General features: G+C 41.8%; 6 protein-coding genes across 10 annotated transcripts; 2 read left to right on the top strand and 4 right to left on the bottom strand.

Moving 5' to 3' along the window:
• Window positions 1-109: 109 nt before the first annotated feature.
• zgc:193711 (uncharacterized protein LOC569781 homolog) lies at window positions 110-2,531 on the bottom strand. Its single transcript, XM_042091438.1, has 4 exons — window positions 2,357-2,531; window positions 1,611-1,660; window positions 796-821; window positions 110-687 (listed from the first exon to the last, which is right to left on the bottom strand). The coding sequence occupies exons 1-4, from the start codon at window positions 2,386-2,388 to the stop codon at window positions 331-333; spliced, it is 465 nt and encodes a 154-aa protein (XP_041947372.1). The 5' UTR covers window positions 2,389-2,531; the 3' UTR covers window positions 110-330.
• A 357-nt stretch (window positions 2,532-2,888) lies between these two features.
• hspb2 (heat shock protein, alpha-crystallin-related, b2) lies at window positions 2,889-4,699 on the bottom strand. Its single transcript, XM_042091431.1, has 2 exons — window positions 4,438-4,699; window positions 2,889-3,546 (listed from the first exon to the last, which is right to left on the bottom strand). The coding sequence occupies exons 1-2, from the start codon at window positions 4,529-4,531 to the stop codon at window positions 3,131-3,133; spliced, it is 510 nt and encodes a 169-aa protein (XP_041947365.1). The 5' UTR covers window positions 4,532-4,699; the 3' UTR covers window positions 2,889-3,130.
• Window positions 4,700-5,344: 645 nt separating this feature from the next.
• cryabb (crystallin, alpha B, b) lies at window positions 5,345-8,610 on the top strand. Of its 2 annotated transcripts, none has more exons than XM_042091428.1 (3): window positions 5,345-5,906; window positions 6,781-6,906; window positions 7,023-8,610. In XM_042091428.1, exons 1-3 carry the CDS (start codon window positions 5,718-5,720, stop codon window positions 7,215-7,217), a joined length of 510 nt encoding a protein of 169 aa, XP_041947362.1. In that variant the 5' UTR covers window positions 5,345-5,717; the 3' UTR covers window positions 7,218-8,610. The 2 variants fall into 2 exon arrangements, with proteins under 2 accessions (XP_041947362.1, XP_041947363.1); XM_042091429.1 differs by having other exon boundaries at window positions 5,362-5,906; window positions 6,781-6,903.
• Window positions 8,611-9,355: 745 nt separating this feature from the next.
• Window positions 9,356-10,482, bottom strand: c5h11orf1 (chromosome 5 C11orf1 homolog). Of its 2 annotated transcripts, none has more exons than XM_042091425.1 (4): window positions 10,317-10,482; window positions 9,981-10,222; window positions 9,764-9,833; window positions 9,356-9,575 (listed from the first exon to the last, which is right to left on the bottom strand). In XM_042091425.1, exons 1-4 carry the CDS (start codon window positions 10,420-10,422, stop codon window positions 9,445-9,447), a joined length of 549 nt encoding a protein of 182 aa, XP_041947359.1. In that variant the 5' UTR covers window positions 10,423-10,482; the 3' UTR covers window positions 9,356-9,444. The 2 variants fall into 2 exon arrangements, with proteins under 2 accessions (XP_041947359.1, XP_041947360.1); XM_042091426.1 differs by having other exon boundaries at window positions 10,309-10,419.
• A 263-nt stretch (window positions 10,483-10,745) lies between these two features.
• Window positions 10,746-12,406, bottom strand: mia (MIA SH3 domain containing). The gene is made up of 5 exons (XM_042091441.1): window positions 12,323-12,406; window positions 11,827-12,044; window positions 11,452-11,585; window positions 11,128-11,238; window positions 10,746-11,029 (listed from the first exon to the last, which is right to left on the bottom strand). Exons 2-5 carry the CDS (start codon window positions 11,957-11,959, stop codon window positions 11,006-11,008), a joined length of 402 nt encoding a protein of 133 aa, XP_041947375.1. The 5' UTR covers window positions 11,960-12,044; window positions 12,323-12,406; the 3' UTR covers window positions 10,746-11,005.
• Window positions 12,407-13,854: 1,448 nt separating this feature from the next.
• bicdl2 (BICD family like cargo adaptor 2) lies at window positions 13,855-19,853 on the top strand. 3 transcript variants are annotated; one of them, XM_042091356.1, is made up of 10 exons: window positions 13,855-13,902; window positions 15,754-16,414; window positions 16,905-17,120; window positions 17,377-17,493; window positions 17,971-18,117; window positions 18,443-18,589; window positions 18,909-18,983; window positions 19,081-19,163; window positions 19,315-19,429; window positions 19,577-19,853. In XM_042091356.1, the coding sequence occupies exons 2-10, from the start codon at window positions 16,157-16,159 to the stop codon at window positions 19,736-19,738; spliced, it is 1,320 nt and encodes a 439-aa protein (XP_041947290.1). In that variant the 5' UTR covers window positions 13,855-13,902; window positions 15,754-16,156; the 3' UTR covers window positions 19,739-19,853. The 3 variants fall into 3 exon arrangements, with proteins under 3 accessions (XP_041947290.1, XP_041947289.1, XP_041947291.1); XM_042091355.1 differs by having other exon boundaries at window positions 13,858-13,902; window positions 15,743-16,414; XM_042091357.1 differs by lacking the exon at window positions 18,443-18,589 and having other exon boundaries at window positions 13,858-13,902; window positions 15,743-16,414.
• Window positions 19,854-19,940: the final 87 nt, after the last annotated feature.

Here is a 19,940-nt window from a genome sequence, read left to right as displayed (position 1 = left end):
GTGATTGAGAAGGTCCCAAGCAAAGATTTTAGCTCTCTCGAATCTGCACTTCTAAGCAGCTGCTACTCAATCTCATAAGGGGTAGGCTAAATAAAAGTCCAGATATGTCTGCAGTGTAAATCTTCTATAATATATTTGCATGTACAAAATAAAGAAAGAAAAACATGCATTTGATCAAAAGAATAATCACAGAGCTTTTAAGAACAAAGAATTAAACAGGCTTGATCATTTAGGCTACAAATTCCAGTCTGCTGCATCTCTCCCAAACTTAAAAAATAAAAATAAAAATCCATATAGCCTTTTATTAAAAAAAAGAAGAAAAAAAAACAATCAAACAAACACAGCGTTCAAATCTTCAGCACAGTGACCCCTCTTTTTGTGTGATTTGGATTTTGGTCTCTGCAGAGCTCCAGGAGGTATGAGAATATCTGCAGCTTCCCTGGAACTGGAGCTGGCACTGGCAGACACTGGGGCCTTTGTGTGCGGTGTGGTGCTGAAGTCTAAGGAGGCGTACTCAGTGCTGCTGACTGGAGGTGGCCTCTGTCTCCCTCTGCTGGCCATCTGTCCTGACTGCAACACTTGGATTTCAGCATAGTGGAGCTCCTCCTCGGGCTGTCGTTTCTTCTTGTTCACCTTCGCATAAACAGGCTCGTCTGGCACAGTGTCGTACAGATGGACATCTGCTGTCTGAAGAGGGTTGAGATAATCAGGCTACTTCACTTTCACAAAGACATGCAACAGGCCTTGACACTAACTAGGCTGACCAGCACTTTTGAGCTTTTGACAATAACGTACCTGCTCAGGAGGAGTTGACTGTGCATCTGATAAAAAAGTAAAGATCAATCAGTGGTTAATAAGAAAGTTATTCAATTACGATTTCCTACACTAAGGATTTAGAGGCATTCAGCATTAGTAAAATTCAGTAAAGAAATCACGTTTGACAGTGGAAGGGTATTTCCAAGTGTAGCTACTGCTGATAAAAGTCAAGTCAAGTCAAGTCAAGTCATTTTTATTTATAAAGCGCATTTAACATGTACATAGTACAATCAAAAGCGCTCCACACAAAAGACATTGACACATAAAGACAAACAATGCTGGACGGAGCGGCGTACACGTGTACATCAAGACATAAACAAACAATTTACAAAATAACAAAAGACACAAAACAGGTGCCAGACAGAGTGGCGTAATCGCCAGCGTACCTGTGACATCACACCAAGACATACACAAATAAACAGACAGACAAAGACAGAGACAGTAAAGCAAGCCTGTCTTTACAAAGACAGTAGGCTTACAGAACAAGACCAGACATAAAATAAAAGACAAAAGTAGGCTCTTATAGCATGCCACATGCATTCAGGGAAACCCTTTGGTTGGTTAAGAATTAACCCATTGGTTTGAAAAGAATATAGGCCTACATTTAAATCTATAAAATAATTTAACTAATATTTGATCAAATTCTTCCTCTTAGTTGTAAATAATACTAGTTACAGTGAAATACAAGACAGCAAATGGAGAAGAGCTTAAATGGTTTAAAACAACTGGGTCAGTGGTTGCTGGTGGTTCATAGCTATCGTCATGCTCTAAAAAGAGGATGTTTTTTACAATACCTTTCCTCTTTTTACTCCGTAGCTTAAGCTTCTTTGTATCAACACCCCACCTGGTTAAAAGAAACAAAACACATTACAACCAGAAATAATAATAATAATAATAAAAAGTTACCAAATCACCCATATCTACTAGGCTACCATACAAACTAGCCTACCAACTAAAAACCAAGACATACTGAGTTTCTTGCATTTGAAGAGTATTTTTCAAGGGTATGATGATGACTTAGCCCACAGGAATGTACAGAGATGTATAGAGCCTATGTTGATATGAACTCACCCCACCCCAACCAAACCCACCTCCACCCCACCGTGTCACTATAGGCACACAGATACACATATAGGCCCATAAAAGCGATAGCCTAGTAGCCTAGTCAAAACGTTATTTTACGAGTGGACTAAATGAGAGTGATAATGACATGAGCGCCCACTGAGCCATCATCAAGAGGCTAATTATTTAGACCTAGACCTGCGATTAGGTAGCCTAACATTTTGAGACCACCATTAAAAATAACTGTAACCAGGAGGTCAGTCTCTCGGGCAGAAACAAATTGTGACGAGGCTTTGCGTTTTACATATCCTTGAAAGCCTGTAAAACGCAAACGCAAACCATCACAATAAATAAACATAGGCCTATACCTAAAGTCGGACATTGCGAGTAACTTTGAATGTTGACACTTTGGTCAAGAAGTGTCTGCTAAATGTATTGTAATGAAAATAGTTGTTAAAATCTAGGTGTTGATACTTACTTATCGAAGGTTCTTGTTACTTTATTTCCCATTGTAGCCCTACTTCATGGCATCGCATATCACACATTTTGCTGTTAGTTTGCTATTTCCTTGTTCGAGGTTATTGGGGACGCACAGGTGGATAGCGGACTGCTACCTTTGTACCTTCACCAAAAAGGTGGACCACGCCCCCTAAAGGTGACAGTGTAAATGGCCTTAAACATCTGATTTTTGAAAACTGGAATGTGCCTTTTAAAAAATGTCTTTGTTTTTAGCCTAGCCCATACATGTGACTGTTTTTTTTTCCACTGGTTTAGTCTGAAAAGCAAACTGATAGAAATGGTTATGTATATATCCTTATTGAATGCCACGTGCTTTGGTTAGGCTGAAGTCCTACACCACTAGCATAAACTGAAGATATCTGATGATCTAAACATCCTTTGCTTTGTAAGGAACTGTGTGCTCTGCTCACTTTATGAATGGGTTGGTAAAAGAAACTATTGAGTGGCTAGACCCACAGACCATAATATATCATAAAATAAGATTCAAAATAAAACATGGAGAGAGATTTTAATCAAACATGTCATAGGCAAAGAGGTAATCAAGTGTAAAAAAGAAAGGATATGTCATGTTTCATATGGGAAGACAGCTGATTTAATTGAACTGAATTGAAAATAGTTAGCTTAATCCCCCTTTTCTGATGGCCTATTTCACCCATCTTCCTTGCCATTATAATTCAAGAGAGAACAAAATGAACATGAATCCTATCATGAATGAACATGAGTCCTATCCACTTTAGGAACTCTTGGATCCCTTTTTGTCCATTTTTATCTGGATCTGGTTGACCACAGGTTCGATGCCTTCTGTTTTCCGTGGTGCTTCAATGCACAGAATGCCATCATGCGAAACTGACACTTGCACAAGAAGTGGGTCCACTCCCATGGGAAGTATATATGTGCGTGTGAACTCCCTACTGACAAAGCCATGCTGGTCGACCCGCTGTGAGTGACGCCCGCTAACCTCCAGCAGGTTGTCCACTGTGCGCACGTTCAGCTCGTCCGGCGTGAACTGGCAGACGTCCAGCAGCACACGATACCAGTCGTCCTCGCAGTCCACCTGCGAGAAGCCTCGCTCGAGCTGTTTGTTGATGCGTGGGCGGATGTAGTAGCCATGATACAGCACTGGTGTAAGAAGATCCTGAGGAGTCAGGGCTGTGGCGGACAGAGATATGTGATGAAAACATAAGGCTACGCAAAAACATACATGTCTGAAATCAGACCAGGCCGGTGTGGTGAATGCTTGCTTGAAGTTTTAGTCTTCTGTGATACTTTCTGGATTTACATTAACCTGAGTTCAACTATTAACATGCAGCAGTAGCTGCATCACTGAACTAATGTTTACACACCCACTTTGTCCGCTTACTCACCCCCACAAATCTCTAAATAGAAACCTGTCTCTGCCAACAGTCATAGGAGAGGAATATGGAAGTCATACTGCAAGAGTGTCAAACTTCCTTTATAATGTTGCCATTTTAATTTTACACTGTATCTAAGAGAAGTATCTAGATGCATTTATTTTGATACTGATGGTTTGCACTGGTGATTTTGTATAACATTATATACCCAACAGTGTTGAGTGTTTGATAGGCCTGGTTAATATCCCTCTTGGCAACAGTTTATTTTTAAGTGGTTGCAGTGCCAGCTCTGTCATGTGTGGCATTCTAAATATAAGCCATGCCAGAGGACTAACATTTCACTAAAATGAAATGATGTCAGGGGAATTGCGAAGCAAGTTGAAACCATGATTATTGTATCATAACACTGGGTACCATCGCATTTAGCAACTGCATCATTATAATTTCACAGTAGGGCAGCTTTTATGAGGTAGCAAACATATAAAAATGACCTTCAGAGACCAGGAGTAGGACCATGCAGGGCAAAACAATTAGCATTATTACATGGCTTCCCTGGCATTTTAAGTCATAATATATAATGCAGAAATCATCACATTTTTTGAATCCATATTACCATAGATCACAACAAAGACAGGCCATATCAGTATTTTGATAACCGAAAGTGTTGTCACTATGCAGAACTTCTTACCCTCAGCAAAGTTCTGATCATACATCCGGCTTGGGTTGCTCATCTCATACTCCATACTCATGGGGTAAGCATGAGGGATCGTGCGCTCAGCCATGGCTGTGTCCTGAACTTAGCAGCTTGTGAGTTAAAGTTTCCAGTCGTTGCCCAATTTCCCAGGAGAAGGTGGTGGACGAAGGAGAACGACAGGAGAGTGGCAGGCAATGAAGGATGGGGAGAGAGAGTCTGCACAGTTATGCCTGAATGAGGAGGGTGATAAACCTGGCTAGAAATAGCTTGTGGCAGACCCCTCAGAGGTCTCTGGAGAGGGAGTTGATTGTGGGGTAGTACAATGCACCGAGGCAATTGTAGAAATAAAGTTGAGATTTTTTTTCTTGACCTGATGTATTATCACCTGAATCTAAGATAATGCTGCTAAGGATATCACATATCCTGTAGATATATAATACAATTAGTCAGTGTGTAGTAGTGACTTGTTTCATGAGACGTTATGGGAAAAATGACCTTATTCTTTATACTCATTTTTTGTCATTACAATGAACATGCCACAAAAAAGAAATCCGGAAAACCTGCACATTCGGACTGTTCTGGAAGACTTAGGAAGACATGTACCTAATACACATAGAATTCCCTCTGCGATTGAATGACTCTGCACTCTGCAAGAAGATCCATATATAATCCAGAGCTGGCCCACTACCGGCATAGTTGGCCAATCTCCCTTAGGCCCTTGTGTCGGGAGACCAAATCCTGAGAAGAGCCAATGCCCAAATTTGCACTGGCACATTAGAGTCTAGGCATTCTAATCCACCTTGGCACAGTGGCCTTGGAGTGAGTCAGGGGGGGATATGGGAAAACGCCAAGATCAGACGTTACTGGCAAATTCTGCCCCACCACCCCAGACAGAATGTTTTCCAGGGGCGTGAACATGAGGCACATCAGGACCATTGAAAGCTGAAGTGATAATCCAGGTAGTATCTGTGTGAATGAAATCAGACTACCGGTTTAAAGACATGCTCTTTAGAGAAGGGTGAAGGGAGCGAGAAAGACTGAGCAGGGGACAGTAGGAGGGATTGAGTGAGAGAGAAAGACAGAGAGAGAAAGAGAGAAAGAGAGAGGGTGAGCGCGAGAGAGGGGGCAAAACAGTTTACATCATTGTTCCAGAACCGTCGTCAGCGGGCTGGCAGGGCCTGGCAGTAGCAGAGTATATAAGCTGGCCGTCGGGACAAAAAACAGATTCCGAGTGGCTTGTGGGCAGTGGCTTCCTTCGCACCTTCTGGAGCAGCATGGACGTGACTATCCAACAGCCCTGGTTCCGCCGCTTCCTCCCCTCCTTCCTCCCCAGCCGTATCTTCGACCAGCACTTTGGGGAGCACATCAGCGAGAGCGACATGCTGCCGCCCATCCCCTCACTCTACTATCCCCGGGTCGCTGTCCCGCGCTGGCCCAGCTGGCTGGAGAGTGGACACTCTGAGGTGAGCTGCAGGTCCAGGCAAAATCTCCTACAGCCTGATATTTGATACCAATACAATGCCTCAGTGCTTCAGACAGACTGATACTTTGAGGTGACGGTAAATAATATGTAAAGTTACTATACTATTATATGAGAATATAATGATCAATAATACAGATTTCTGCTGTCAATTGTGAGCACATTTCATTTATTGTATGTGATGAGTCATTAAAGTATCATATTAGCTATTCTAAGTAAAAAAGATGAATATTTGTTCAGCTGTTTCCATGGTATATCAGTGTGTTATTGCTGTGTTCCCTAAAACAGTCTCACATGGGACTTTCTCATCCCTGTGTACATAGAGATTGGAGTGGCTATTTTTATATCAATTTTAAGCCATGGAACACATGGACATTGTTCAGCTGCACACTCAAAACAATGACACCGATGAGCTATTTAAAACATGTCATGATCCCTACATGACAAGTCTGATTTGGACATGCTTATGGATTATACAGTATTATGTATGCAGCCCATAGTTTGTTACATACAACATCTAGGGACTTTTGCATGTGTTGCATGCAAACAGCATACAAAGGTACAAACTACAAAGTGTTTGAATGCAGCAGATATTTGCCAATACTTTCAATAAAAGTCTGCGGCCTGTAGCTTTCCCTTCACAGTTGTTTATTTGCTCCCTTATCATTGGCTTCAGTCACCACTGCTGACTTCCTCTGTTAACTTCACATACTTGAAAGAGGTGGTGGCACCCCATACTAAAACATACAGCACCACCAGGAGGTGCTAAGTTTGAAAGTTCATTATACATTGTCTGTTGGGCTCCAATTGACCCAATCTGATATGGGTTATTATGGTGTGATATTTCATGTTTCCAGATGCGGATGGAGAAGGATCGCTTCACAGTTAGCCTTGATGTGAAGCACTTTTCCCCTGAGGAGCTGTCAGTGAAGATTAATGGAGATTTCATCGAGATCCATGCCAAACACCAAGAACGTCAGGTGGCAAATTTGCGCCCAATTCCCGTGCAGCTTCACACTGTGGCATGAGCCCTACACATGTACAATATTGAACATTTACAGCATTCCTGAGAGTGAAAAATCATGTCTCTTGTTTTTAGGACGATCATGGCTTCGTGTCACGGGAGTTCCAGAGGAAATACAAACTCCCAGGCGGGGTGGACCCAGCCAGTATCACCTCCTCCCTGTCCACAGACGGTGTCCTTACCGTAATCGGACCACGGAAGGTTTCCGATGTCCCAGAGCGGAACATCCCCATCACACATGATGACAAGCCTGCTGTGCAGCAGAAGTAGAGCCTCTAGTGCTCCTGCTTGGCCATCCACTGAGCTCTACCCATCTCGGCCCCTAACATGCCCCTCACCTGTTTCTCATATTTATATGTAGCTATAGAGAGCCTATAGCTGGTTGCCAAAAATTAGGGAAATGAACTGTATACTGTATGTCTACCAAGTCTGAAATCAAGAGCCATAGGACCACAAAACCAAAATCCTGTCAGTATTTTTTTTCAAAGACAAGTTCTCAAAGCCTTAAAGACTGTAAACATTGCTACCCCAATCTCATGAATGACTTTACTTTCGGTTACATTTTTCTTTTTATTTCATGTGAGGCAAAAACTTGTACATCTTCCTCAAATGCAGTGCCCGTACCTCGACTGAAATATGTGGTGAGAGTGTAAAGGGCATTAGGGAGCATTGGACAGAGGAGGACAGGCATGACATGTCATGTTGGAGGATGTGGTAGGCCTGAAAGGTGAGCTGAAGTGTGAGATAATGGTGAAATAATGAGATAATGGTGAAATAATGGAGAAACACAACTTTCCCCTATTCTGAAAGTACGGCAATTATGAGATCAGGACCTAACTGTTCAATATGAATTAATATAAAGCTAAAGTTAAGGTTGACTGATATTGTTTTACTTGTTCATTCTGAGTTTAACAAGAAGTAGCTCAATATCAAACTACATAAATGAATAATTAGCTAATTATTGAGAAGTACTTACTCTATCACTTGTCTCACTGCGTCCATAAAATGCATGAGTCCTCCTCTATGTCAGTTATCAGGCTGGGATACCAGAACTGAGAGCTACTACTTAATAGTGATTACACATTTATGATTTAGCTACAATTACAGTTGAAGATTCTGTAAAGGTGATATGTAAAGGGAAAGTGTCTATCACTGTGTCTAAAATGATATGGACTAAAGATTGATTAAATCTCAAAGCAATATTTGGCATTTTAGACAGCAGTGTAACAAACTGGTTTGGATGATCTAACACCTTTGGGGCAGAAAAAAAATTATTGAGTCCATTAAAAGGGTGTTTATGTTTTAAAATCCTTATTTTACACACACCCAATGTGTTCAAAAAGACATAACATCACCAAGATTGTCCACATTTGATTCAGTCTCTTTCAATTTGCCTCAATCACAACTTTAAAATATATTATTACTGATATATATTTATATGTAATATTTATACATTTACAAAAAACTAATATTGGTTGATGAAAGAAAAGCCAGTACACACGTAACCCTTAATATCTACATCCCTTTTGACTTTCAGCTGAGGGGTTGTTCTCTTTCATTTTGCTTGCTGAAACATTCCTTATAATATTAACTATTAACAGTAATTATGAGTGTGTAACTACTATCCATATGCATAATAAAAAAGTCTCACTATTTAAAAGCATTGGAGAGGCGGTCATGTGTGATGTGATTTCATTAAACTAGTCAGTCTTTATGCAGCAAAGAAAGGGCATTGGAATTATTGCAGCACTTCCACAGCTAAATGGATTGTTTCATTAGAACTAATTTGATTTCAAACAGGACACTTCCATTCTCTCTCTCTCTCTCTCTCTCTCTCTCTCTCTCTCTCTCTGTGTGTGTATTGTATTGACAGGGGAGATTATGCCTCATTCCCAAAAGCCTCTTATCTGAGATGAACAATGAAAACACTGATTAGATAAGCATTAATTGCATTCCAATGGAATTTAGCTATGGACCTAATGAGACAACTGGGGGAAAAAACAATAGCACCCCAAAAACACTTGAATACTTGAATACTGTTCCTTCTCTCAGTTAGCAGTAAAAAGAATAATCAGTAACTTTACATATAGAGGAGTATGCTATTGAGGTTAATCTTCTGCATTTGATGCAACAGTAGGCCCAAAACTTAACCCCATAACAGAGCCCTCCTTTACTGCAGCTATCCGGTTTTCAGTCACTGTTTCCACTCACATAAGGGGGTAAGGTATACCACAGAATAGAGCAGGGATTCTATACGAGAATCAGAGGTGTGGAGGTTTGGTTTTAAAGTCTTATTTTCTTATCTTCTGTTCTAAAGTCTTATACAGACTTCATTCTGACCATCCAAAATGGAGCATTTCAGCAGGTTCAATATTCATGGAAAGACAAAGCAAACAAAACAACCAACATAAAAATTATTGAGTTTGCTGTATTTAAGGCCAGGGAGCTATCCTACTGGTCCTGGGAGACTGTGATGTCCTGTGGGTATTGTGAGGTTTCACCATTTTTCCTGCTCTCGTCCATGTGCTCTGAAGTCCTGTCTATAGCTGGAGTCTGCTACACACTTGGTGTGCGGAGGATCCAACTCAGGCTGATGTCCAGGGAAGCTTCTAGGCTCCTTCGCATGGGCTTCAGAATGAAATAAACAAATAAACAGTAAACACACTTGATAAGTTGAGAGTTGGTGATGGCTCTACATCTTTCAGAATGTTTGGATAATCAAAAGAATACCTTTATATGGCTCTGGATAGGCCTATTGAAATGGATTTGGTTATTTTTATTTGAAGTGAAAGAGCAAAGGGGAGCAATAGACTTACGGATTTGAGTGGGCTTTTTCTCATCTTTGTTGTAGGTTGAACTATAAGTTGTTTCAAAGTAGTCAGAAAACTGAGAGATAAAGAAAGTGATATAATACTTCAATTATGCAAATGAAAGGTCACCTGATAAATGCAAAAATCTTGACAAAATCTATAATGTCTGGTGTATGTTGTCTCATTTCAGATCATGAAAATTATGACAAGCATCAGAGCTCACCTGAGAGGGCAGTGGCCGGCGTACTTTTGTAGAGTAACGCATATCAAACCGTTGCTCAGACCAATTGCCAATCAAGGTGTTAGTGGTATAGGCGTTTTCACTGGTGGAGCAACGCCATCCAAATTGACGCAACTTGGCATCTTTAAATGAATCATGCCAAACCTCACTCTGGCCATTGGCGCGGAGCATATAGTGGAAAGGTGCTGCTTTCTTTGTCCATGTACTATCCATGCATAAGAAACCTGGAAAAAGGGCCATCCCATATTATTATAAAGACACTAAATGTGGCTTATTCTGAAGAAGGAATGAAAGCCCTGGCCACACTGACCTACTTACCCGCTGATTCACCTGCGAATAAAACAATAATGGTGTCCTCACAAGGTTGCTCACTTGATCTGGTAGACTTTTTTTTGACTGTGTGTGCTGCCCAAGTGCTGCCCATAGAACTCTGAAAGAGCTTCTCTGTGTTCTATCCATTGACTGTATGGTTCTATTTTTGATGACATCTGAATGGGATCCTACTTTGTTGACACGTCACCATGGTTACGTTTTTTTCTCTCAAAGAGATCCCTGGGTATCTGGGTTAACATACAGGCTAAATTTAATTTAATTAATTTAATTAGGGTTAAAAGGTAACTGAAATAAAACACATAGACTGAGATGACGTAGGCTACAATGTGCAAGACAAATGATGATCGTTGGAATAAAAGTATCCTTCATACAAACGCGATGCGCTCCATTACGCAATGAAAAAAGACACAAAAACAGCTTTGTTTATCTTTATTGAACATCAGAAATCTGCCCAAAGCATAAACGGTGTCTACAGCATCGATAAATAAGAACTGAATCTGTGTGTTTGCTTAGTTATACCACATAGCAGCCTAGGCAGCTCACAAAGGTGTCCATTGCACGAAGGTGTCCAAAAAACGAGGTCATTTTTTGACTCGTGGCAGTAGCAGTGCTTACAAAAGAGATTCACGGGTCATCCATATGCTAATCGTTTTTGAGGTAAACCAGAAACGTATTCAGTAACAATAGAAGTCCCATTTCTGGAAAAGACAAACATATTGCTTTAGTCATCGATTGTTTTACAGCTAGGCCCAAGGATAGGTTATTCCCTCAAAAGCGTCAAGTTGTCTATACTCACGTCAGTTTTAACCTCGACCTCTGCTGGCATCAAGGCATGGGTTTCTTCAACAACACTGCTTGGGAAATGTCCAAGACGCGCTTCATGCTCGCCATAGTAGGAACCTTGAACCTGAGTAATTGAATGAAGGAAGTAGGTTTAAAAAAAAAAAAAAACTAAGCAAACAAGTCAGCTCTCTCTAATAGCCTACATTTCAACTATTGCTGTCTTGAAATTCATAGACACTGCAAGCAACATCATGTCAATAAAACATAAACATGTCAAGACTCACTGTGGCATTCATCACAACAGCTCATGCATCATTCGGTTTGTTTTGTCACTTACACTGCCTGCCCAGAAGAGGTTACCATAGTCCTTCAGCATGGCATACACATAAACAAGCTGACCCTGGCGGAGAGGGATGAAGCGGCAGTCTTGAGGATAATAATCTTGAAGGGCACGAGCAATGAGGATGGGATCTAGAAACAGACACTCTTGTCAATTATGTGAACACTGTTTTTTACATTTTTTTTCTTCTCAAAAGTGGTTCTGATAAAGGAACATAGTTTGACAATTTGACAAACTATATTAAGTAGCTCTTTATATATTTATATTTAAGTAGGCTACTACTGTATGTAGCTTACTGGAAGTAGGCTACTACTGTATGTAGCTTACTGCATTTCATTGCAACAACCAATTGTTTTAAAAGGTCAAACTCACGACTGCACTCAGCATCTGCACACAGCTTCTTGTTGGAGAGCTTGGGCATCTCTCTCCCTGCCTGGGCAATCAGAGGCAGCAGACCACATAGCACCAGAACCGATGACCAGCTCATGCCGTTCAGCTTCTCCATGTTCCTCTTCTCTGATGGTCAGTCTGTCTGCGGAGAGTTGGGACTAGAGGAGGGACTTCAGTTGGGGGCTTTACTCCACCTCCTGCTAAACTCACAGAGCAGATAGAGCACTCATTTCAAATGTGCAACTTGTTTGCTCCCCCCCTCCCCCCGTTTGTTTGTTCACTATCACCATTTTTAATGCTGGAAAAAAACACTACAGTAATTAGTAGTCATTTTTACCCTTGTGACAAATTAAGTTAAGTAAGTAAGATTAAGTAAGCCACATTTTGTTTTTCAATTTATAAATTAGCAATGTAGATATAATATATGTAAATGGTTCATATTGCTCTCTTGATTCACTATATGTCTATCCCTTGTTACCTGTTTGTTGACTAAGTAGGCTCCACAAGCTCAAAGAGTCCCTTTCAAGCAAAGAAAAATTTGTTTTGCAGCGATCTGGAGGCATGGCAGGCAGTTTCACAGGCTCCTGTTTGTGTCGATTTGTCTGACCCTGGACCCCCCCCACACACACACACCACCACCACCACCACCACCACCCCGGTCTGCACACTCAGTTCACTGTCTGTATGCTTTGGGAGAAAGTCATTCCACAAGCCTCACTGCACCCACAGACAGAACTGAGAAAAACAAGGTGGTCTTTGTGACATGCCATTCTGTCTGTCTCAAAACCTTTTTAATGACTGTTTAAAATCAATCTCTATCCTTTGCACTTTTGATCTGTCTAGCCTTAAATCATTTTTACAGTTCCATGGTTATTGTTTTCATGTGAGATAATCAGTCCCTCCTCACATGTGGGCAGGAAGGGCAGGGCCCGTAACTGTTGCCCATAAAAAATCTGAGTAACAGCCAATAATGTCCACTTCTATTGTTTTGAAAACTACATGTAGGTACAAGTACGCACATCACCCAATATGAGTGTCCATTACGTTTTTTAACCATCCCTTAAAGGCACCAGAGAAAAAAAACACTGACCAATCACTCCACGAATATTGTTGTAAGCTTGCCATTTCAGACAGGATTGGGGATGTATTCAACTTAATCACAATAACAAATGTCCAGACAAGAAAGTATTTTTGGAAAGAACAGGAAAAGGGTCTTATTTGTGTTGTTTGAGATTTTAAAAACTAACCGTGGCTTTAAAAAGCTTATCAAATTGTTTCTATTTTGTTGAGCATTTATGTCAGTCTGGTAATCTACAGTATGGATAAACCTTTGGTTGCTAAACATTAGTTTATGTATGTGGCTGCCACTAATATACCACATATCTGGCAAACAAAAGAATAGGTCTGATGTGAAGTGATATCCTACACTTGTGTTGTCATAAACATTTATGAGCGTAAATTGAGACATTCATGTTTTTCACTCTGAGGCCTGACTAGCTTGGTGTTACTGGGAATCTTCTCCTGCCACCATGTGCCTCTAATGGGAAATACAGCAGGAAATAATCAAATCACCAGTTAATCTCAAATACAACTTTCTTTTGAGGGCTATTCTGTATAAAATTATAACGACAATAATTCATAATTTAACATTCATAATATATTATTCATCAGTACAATCATTATGAACATACTATGTAAAGGAGAAAATATCTATGAATAATATTAAAGTAAAGTTTTTGCTGAAAAGGGATCTGTTTTGCTTGGTAATAATAACAAGCTGAACGTTTGCATGCAACCCAACCATTTTCATTTATGTAAATGAGAAAAACACAGAGAGGCATGTCCATTGTTCACACATCCATTATCACCATTCTTGAAGGTGTTGCCGCCATCACGGTCTACCGGTTTTCTGCCTCCCTGTGTCTCGGCCCCTCCCAGTTGTTCCCAAGTGATGTCATCAAACATGGGTGTGGTCAGCATACAGGGAAACAGCTGCTCCACGGTAACCACTGACTTACTGCCACCACACAAGCCAGGAGTGCACCAGGAAGCCACCAGGTAAGAAAAATATGCGCAGGCCTAAAGATGTGTACAAGTCAGTGAGCTGATTTTGGTTGGTTGGAACTAAATGTTGTCTCACTGGTATTGCATACCTAGACCTAAAGTCAGGTAATAGGTGATCTTTATTGTATTCTATAGTATTTTGTGGAATTATATTTAAATGGAAGCACTGCCACTAGCCTTAACATCACAGGTACAACCAGCAGCATCATTAAGGATCTTTTTATTCAATGTAGTCTGTAAGTGACAGGATATAAAAATGTGAGGTATGAGTCCTACATGAGTTGCCTGACCTAAGACAAGTGAAAGACTATACTGTATTTCCTAACTGGCAGTCAGTAAAGGAAATGTTTGCGACAACAGCATCTCTCAGTATGGAAGATCAATTGATTTCCTCTTGGTCATTTATTAATGTTTCGCAGTCTGCATAGTTTAGGCTTGGCCACCCTTTTAAAGAAGCATTAGGTTTTATCCCTGGGAAACAAAACCTGTCAGACAGACACTGTCACTGCAGGGTGGAGCAGCAGGTCCATGAGAAGTCTTGAATAACTTGTGGAATGTGTTGAAACACTACTACACTTCCATTTCGGTCACCCTCACAATAGATGAGAACAGGCAACAAAAGACGTGGTTTCAAGGCAACTGAAGATTAAATGTATTCATGTACTCACTGTCTCATGATACACATCTGATTTGCTCACCTGTTTTGTTTACTGTGATAACCTGCCTATGGTATGGTCATTACTGTGATAACCTGCCTATGGTATGGTCATTACTGTGATAACCTGCCTATGGTATGGTCATTACTGTGATAACCTGCCTATGGTATGGTCATTACTGTGATAACCTGCCTATGGTATGGTCATTACTGTGATAACCTGCCTATGGTATGGTCATTACTGTGATAACCTGCCTATGGTATGGTCATTACTGTGATAACCTGCCTATGGTATGGTCATTACTGTGATAACCTGCCTATGGTATGGTCATTACTGTGATAACCTGCCTATGGTATGGTCATTACTGTGATAACCTGCCTATGGTATGGTCATTACTGTGATAACCTGCCTATGGTATGGTCATTACTGTGATAACCTGCCTATGGTATGGTCATTACTGTGATAACCTGCCTATGGTATGGTCATTACTGTGATAACCTGCCTATGGTATGGTCATTACTGTGATAACCTGCCTATGGTATGGTCATTACTGTGATAACCTGCCTATGGTATGGTCATTACTGTGATAACCTGCCTATGGTATGGTCATTACTGTGATAACCTGCCTATGGTATGGTCATTACTGTGATAACCTGCCTATGGTATGGTCATTACTGTGATAACCTGCCTATGGTATGGTCATTACTGTGATAACCTGCCTATGGTATGGTCATTACTGTGATAACCTGCCTATGGTATGGTCATTACTGTGATAACCTGCCTATGGTATGGTCATTACTGTGATAACCGGCCTATGGTATGGTCATTACTGTGATAACCTGCCTATGGTATGGTCATTACTGTGATAACCGGCCTATGGTATGGTCATTACTGTGATAACCTGCCTATGGTATGGTCATTACTGTGATAACCTGCCTATGGTATGGTCATTACTGTGATAACCTGCCTATGGTATGGTCATTACTGTGATAACCTGCCTATGGTATGGTCATTACTGTGATAACCTGCCTATGGTATGGTCATTACTGTGATAACCTGCCTATGGTATGGTCATTAGAAGTTGCACGGAATCTTTTGCATCTTTTGCACGGAATTGAAAAGGGTGTCGTTTTATGTGTGGGTCAAAAGCCTGTTTAGTCATGAATGTCTTGTTTCAGGATACCTACAGGATTACCACGTGGTTACTCTAAGAAGTCAGCTTTCTGAAGGAGAACTCATCAGTCCAAACAACCACAAGGAACTGGGATCATTGTCAGAGCTTGAGCAATATTTGGTCACCAAATAAACCAGCACGGCATGGGCATGACTGCATGCTTCACGCTGTCTGTTGCGTGGGAATTTTAAGTCTCAAACCTGACTTGCCACATGCACTTGATAACCAACCATAACCATCACTTCATCTTATGATTATTCTCTTGTGGCCACTGTGTGTGCCAAATAGTTTTCTATATAATAGAACTGGCTGGAATTTACTGGGCAAAAATGGTGTCTCATAAGGTGTGACTGTCAGCTTGCTTATCTGTGGATTGTCTGGGAGTCACAGTCCAGAATCAGCAAGTGCACACAACCGAATGTTTTCCCCGAAGAAGGAGACCCTGCCTTCTCCAAGCCTGGAGGATTCCTTCTTCCCTTTCTCCTCATCGTCTTCCTCCACCAAGCGGACGATGGCCCCGGGGGTGGTCCCTGAGGCACTCACAGACCTGGCCCAGGACGATGGCCCCGCGCTGATGGAGAGTGACCTGATCCTGGCAGCTGAGCTCGGACAGGCCCTGCTGGAGAGGAACGAGGAGCTGAACGTCCAGCTGGAGCAGAAGGACAAGGAGATGGAGGTACAGTGGGCCATCAGTGAGCCACTCATAGTTTGGACTCATGGCAGCAAATCTGTTTGGTTGCAGTCATTTATTAAGTTGAACTGAGAGCTTTTTGGCTGTTTGTATGGGGCATTAGCGTTGCTGTTTAACAGAAATGACCTTGAATGCTATGTTTGGTCAAGCTTCTTTAAATTTGTTTGGAAAAAGCTGATGAATGAGCAGACATTCATATGTGTATCAATGTACGTGTGTTTATATGTGAATGTGTGTGTGTGTGTGTGTGTGTGAGTGTGTGTGTGTGTGTGTGTGCGTGTATGTGTGTGTGTGTGTGTGTGTGTATGTGTGTGTGTGTACATGTTTGTGTGTATGACCGTGTTTGTCCTTGTTTATGTGTGTACGTGTATGTGTGTGTTTTGTATGTGTGTCCATGTTTTTCTCCTCCGTGTGTGTGTGTGTGTGTGTGTGTGTGTCCGTGTGTTTACGTGTGTGTGTGTGTGTGTTTTATCAGGCCGTGCAGCAGGAGAAGCACGTGCTGCAGCGGCGGCTGGAGGTGTGTGAGATGGAGGCATCTCAGCGGGAGGCCGAGCTGCAGGCCGACCTGGCCACCCTGCGGAAGCAGCTGGAGCAGCAGCACGCCCAGGGCCGGGACCGCCGCCGCGAGGAGACCCAGCAGCTCACACAGCTGTCCAACCACAACCACAAACTGGTGGAACAGTTGGCAGAGGTCAGACGTCCCCTGGAGGCGCAACGTTTGTTTGTTTACGTCTTCTATTTACATAAATTGATGGCAAAGAATGTATGGATAGCAACTGAAAAAGGAAAAGGAGTGTGGTAACAATAGGTTATACTCAAGCCCTTTATACCCCACGCCTTTTAAAGAATGTGGCGAAACAGGTTAAAATAGCAGTGACCTACATCAGACTAAGTGTAGACAAAGGCCTACGCAACAGAGCCTCAGGAGACCCCCCTGTGTGTTGCAGGCGGTGTCACTGGAGCATGCGCTGCGCTCGGAGCTGCGTCAGCTGAGGGAGGAGATGGAGGAGAACAGCTTCACCCGCTCCATTAGTTCGGCAAGGGTGGACAGTCTTCAAGCAGAGGTGATGTTGCAATCACAATGGAGACACAATGCATATTCACTCACTCAAAACGTCACGCCAGGATGATGTCACCGGCAACGTGTTTAACATTCATTTCAGCTGTGGAATGTCTTTTCACCATTGGTAACGCCGTTGTTTGCTCTATATTTAAACATACTGATGTGAAAAGGTGTATGATAACAAGCACCCTGGTTACATAATTAGATGACTGTTTTAAAACAGGACAAGTAAGCCCATTTGTTTATTATTTCTCAGTCCATCTCATGTGTATTAGCTTTGTTGTGGTATGCCTGCCTCAATCTATGTCCATTTAAAGCATATGTGGGTATGGTGGCGTGAGCAGTGAGCATACAACACAAATCTGCGCACACACAAAGCACACAACTACATCTATTACCCAAACATTGGTATCATGACACTACACATGTACGTCATCCATCTGACAATAGGACACTTCCTCCGTTTCATTGTATACAGATCAGAGTGGCACAGGAACGGTACAGTAACCTGGACAAGCGGCTGCAGTCGACACAGGATGATAATGACAGGTTGTGCTCAGAGAGAGACATGCTGAGAGAGAAGGTGGCAGACCTACAGAGCAGTCTGCTAGATAAGGAATCCGAGGTAAGGAACGCTTTGGAAATGACATGGCCAAGAGTGAGAAGAGTTACTCTTGAAAATACTTAAATTCTCTGAAAGACATAAACACTTATGAATGTAAATAAGAGGGAAAGAGAGAGAGAGAGAGAGAGAGAGAGAGAGAGAGAGAGAGAGATGTGAACTTTTCCATGATGTGACAGGATCCTTTAGTATCACTGAGAGTCACTGTACTTGAGTGGTGCATTTCTATAGGCTTGGCTGTGTGCTATAGTGAGCCTATCTGACACTACAGCTCGTGAGCCTGAGCTGAGCAGCACCTCTCTCCTTCTCTTCTGGCTGTTTGTGGCAGCTGGAGCAGGAGCACAGCACGGTGTTCCGGCTGCAAACACACAACCGCACGCTGCAGCACAGAGTGCAGGCCCTGGGGGAGGAGGTGAGCCTGGGAGAGACCACCAGCTTCCCGCTCTCGCTGCAGTGCGAGCTCCAGCAGTCGCAGGTACTCTCTGCCCCCCCCCAGCTGTGACACCTCCCGGGACTACAACACAGAACACATGCTGTCTGGGATAGAGTAGAGTGGGACTAGACACCAAAGAAGAAAATCCCAATTATCCCAATTCTGAGAGATAGATAGCGAACGTTCAAGGGACGTTGAAAATGTTCTTCTGAGTTCAGCTGTTGCTCATAACATTGACAAGGAGAAGTTTTGTCCTGTTGAAATGAAACATTAATCATTAATTAAGAAGGGTTGAGCATGTTCAGATTGTGTTTTCATTTCAGTGTGAATCGTTATACGCATCAAATGTTCCTCTGACTAGGCCAAAGAAGCCCTCTTGGCTCACTCAGAAGTCCTGCAAGTGAGAGAAGCCGAACTCCAGAAACTGAATCAAGAGGTTTGCCTGATAGGAGCACATATGCATTTGCCTGTTATGACACATTCAAATTACACTGGTCTGACCACACGTAGGACTAAATGTTTTTGCGCAACAGTTACAGAGCAAAGAGGAGGAACTGCGGTCACTGAGGGAAGAGGTGAAACCATTTCGAAGCAGTCCTGGAAAACCCAGCTACAGGTAAAAAGCTTACCATTGCCATTCAGATTAGCCTACTGGTTGAGAACAAATTATGGCATTGTCTTTTCAATGCAGATGTTATCACTCACTATCTTATCATAGATTAACTGATAATGGGAGACAGCATCATGAATACGCCTTTTGTTTTTAGTTCTTTGGAAGAAGAATTGCTTAAAACACGGCAAGACAGAGACTCTCTCAACATACAGCTGCTGAGCACCATCAAACACAAGGTGGCGCTGTCTCAGGAGGTGGATGCCTGGCAGGTCAGTTGTGCTGTTGATAGCAAAGATTAAAGCAAGGAAAAATTTGAATTATACTGACCTGGCCCATGCCTGAATTAAGACACATTTAAGCCCTCTGATATATTTTTCATTTGATAAAATAACTATAAGAAATCTTTGTCTATCTAGGAGGACATGCGGCTAGTTATTTGTCAACAAGTCCAACAACAAGAGGAAGACAGAAAAAAGATGGCCTCCCCCCTCCAAAGAGGAACACGCACCAGCAAGTCCTTGCGTTTACGCGGAGAAGAGAAGAATAATTTTTTCTCTTCACTTTTTAGTGGAAAGTAAATGAGACAATGATGGGATACACTTTCCCTTTGTACATTTGTGTATATGAGCTTACAGAATGAATGGATATAAAGAAAACAATTAAAGAAAACAATTAAATATTTTATGATTTGTACATACTTGTATGTGACTTTATTCAGATCTTAAACCACAAATATGTTTGTCACAAGCCATACAGTGTTTTAAGCCCCTAACGTTGTTT

This window comes from Alosa sapidissima, chromosome 5 (genome assembly GCF_018492685.1).
Source record: "Alosa sapidissima isolate fAloSap1 chromosome 5, fAloSap1.pri, whole genome shotgun sequence".
In the NCBI taxonomy this organism is placed as follows: domain Eukaryota; kingdom Metazoa; phylum Chordata; class Actinopteri; order Clupeiformes; family Clupeidae; genus Alosa; species Alosa sapidissima.
This window is presented reverse-complemented; position numbering and strand designations above follow the sequence as displayed.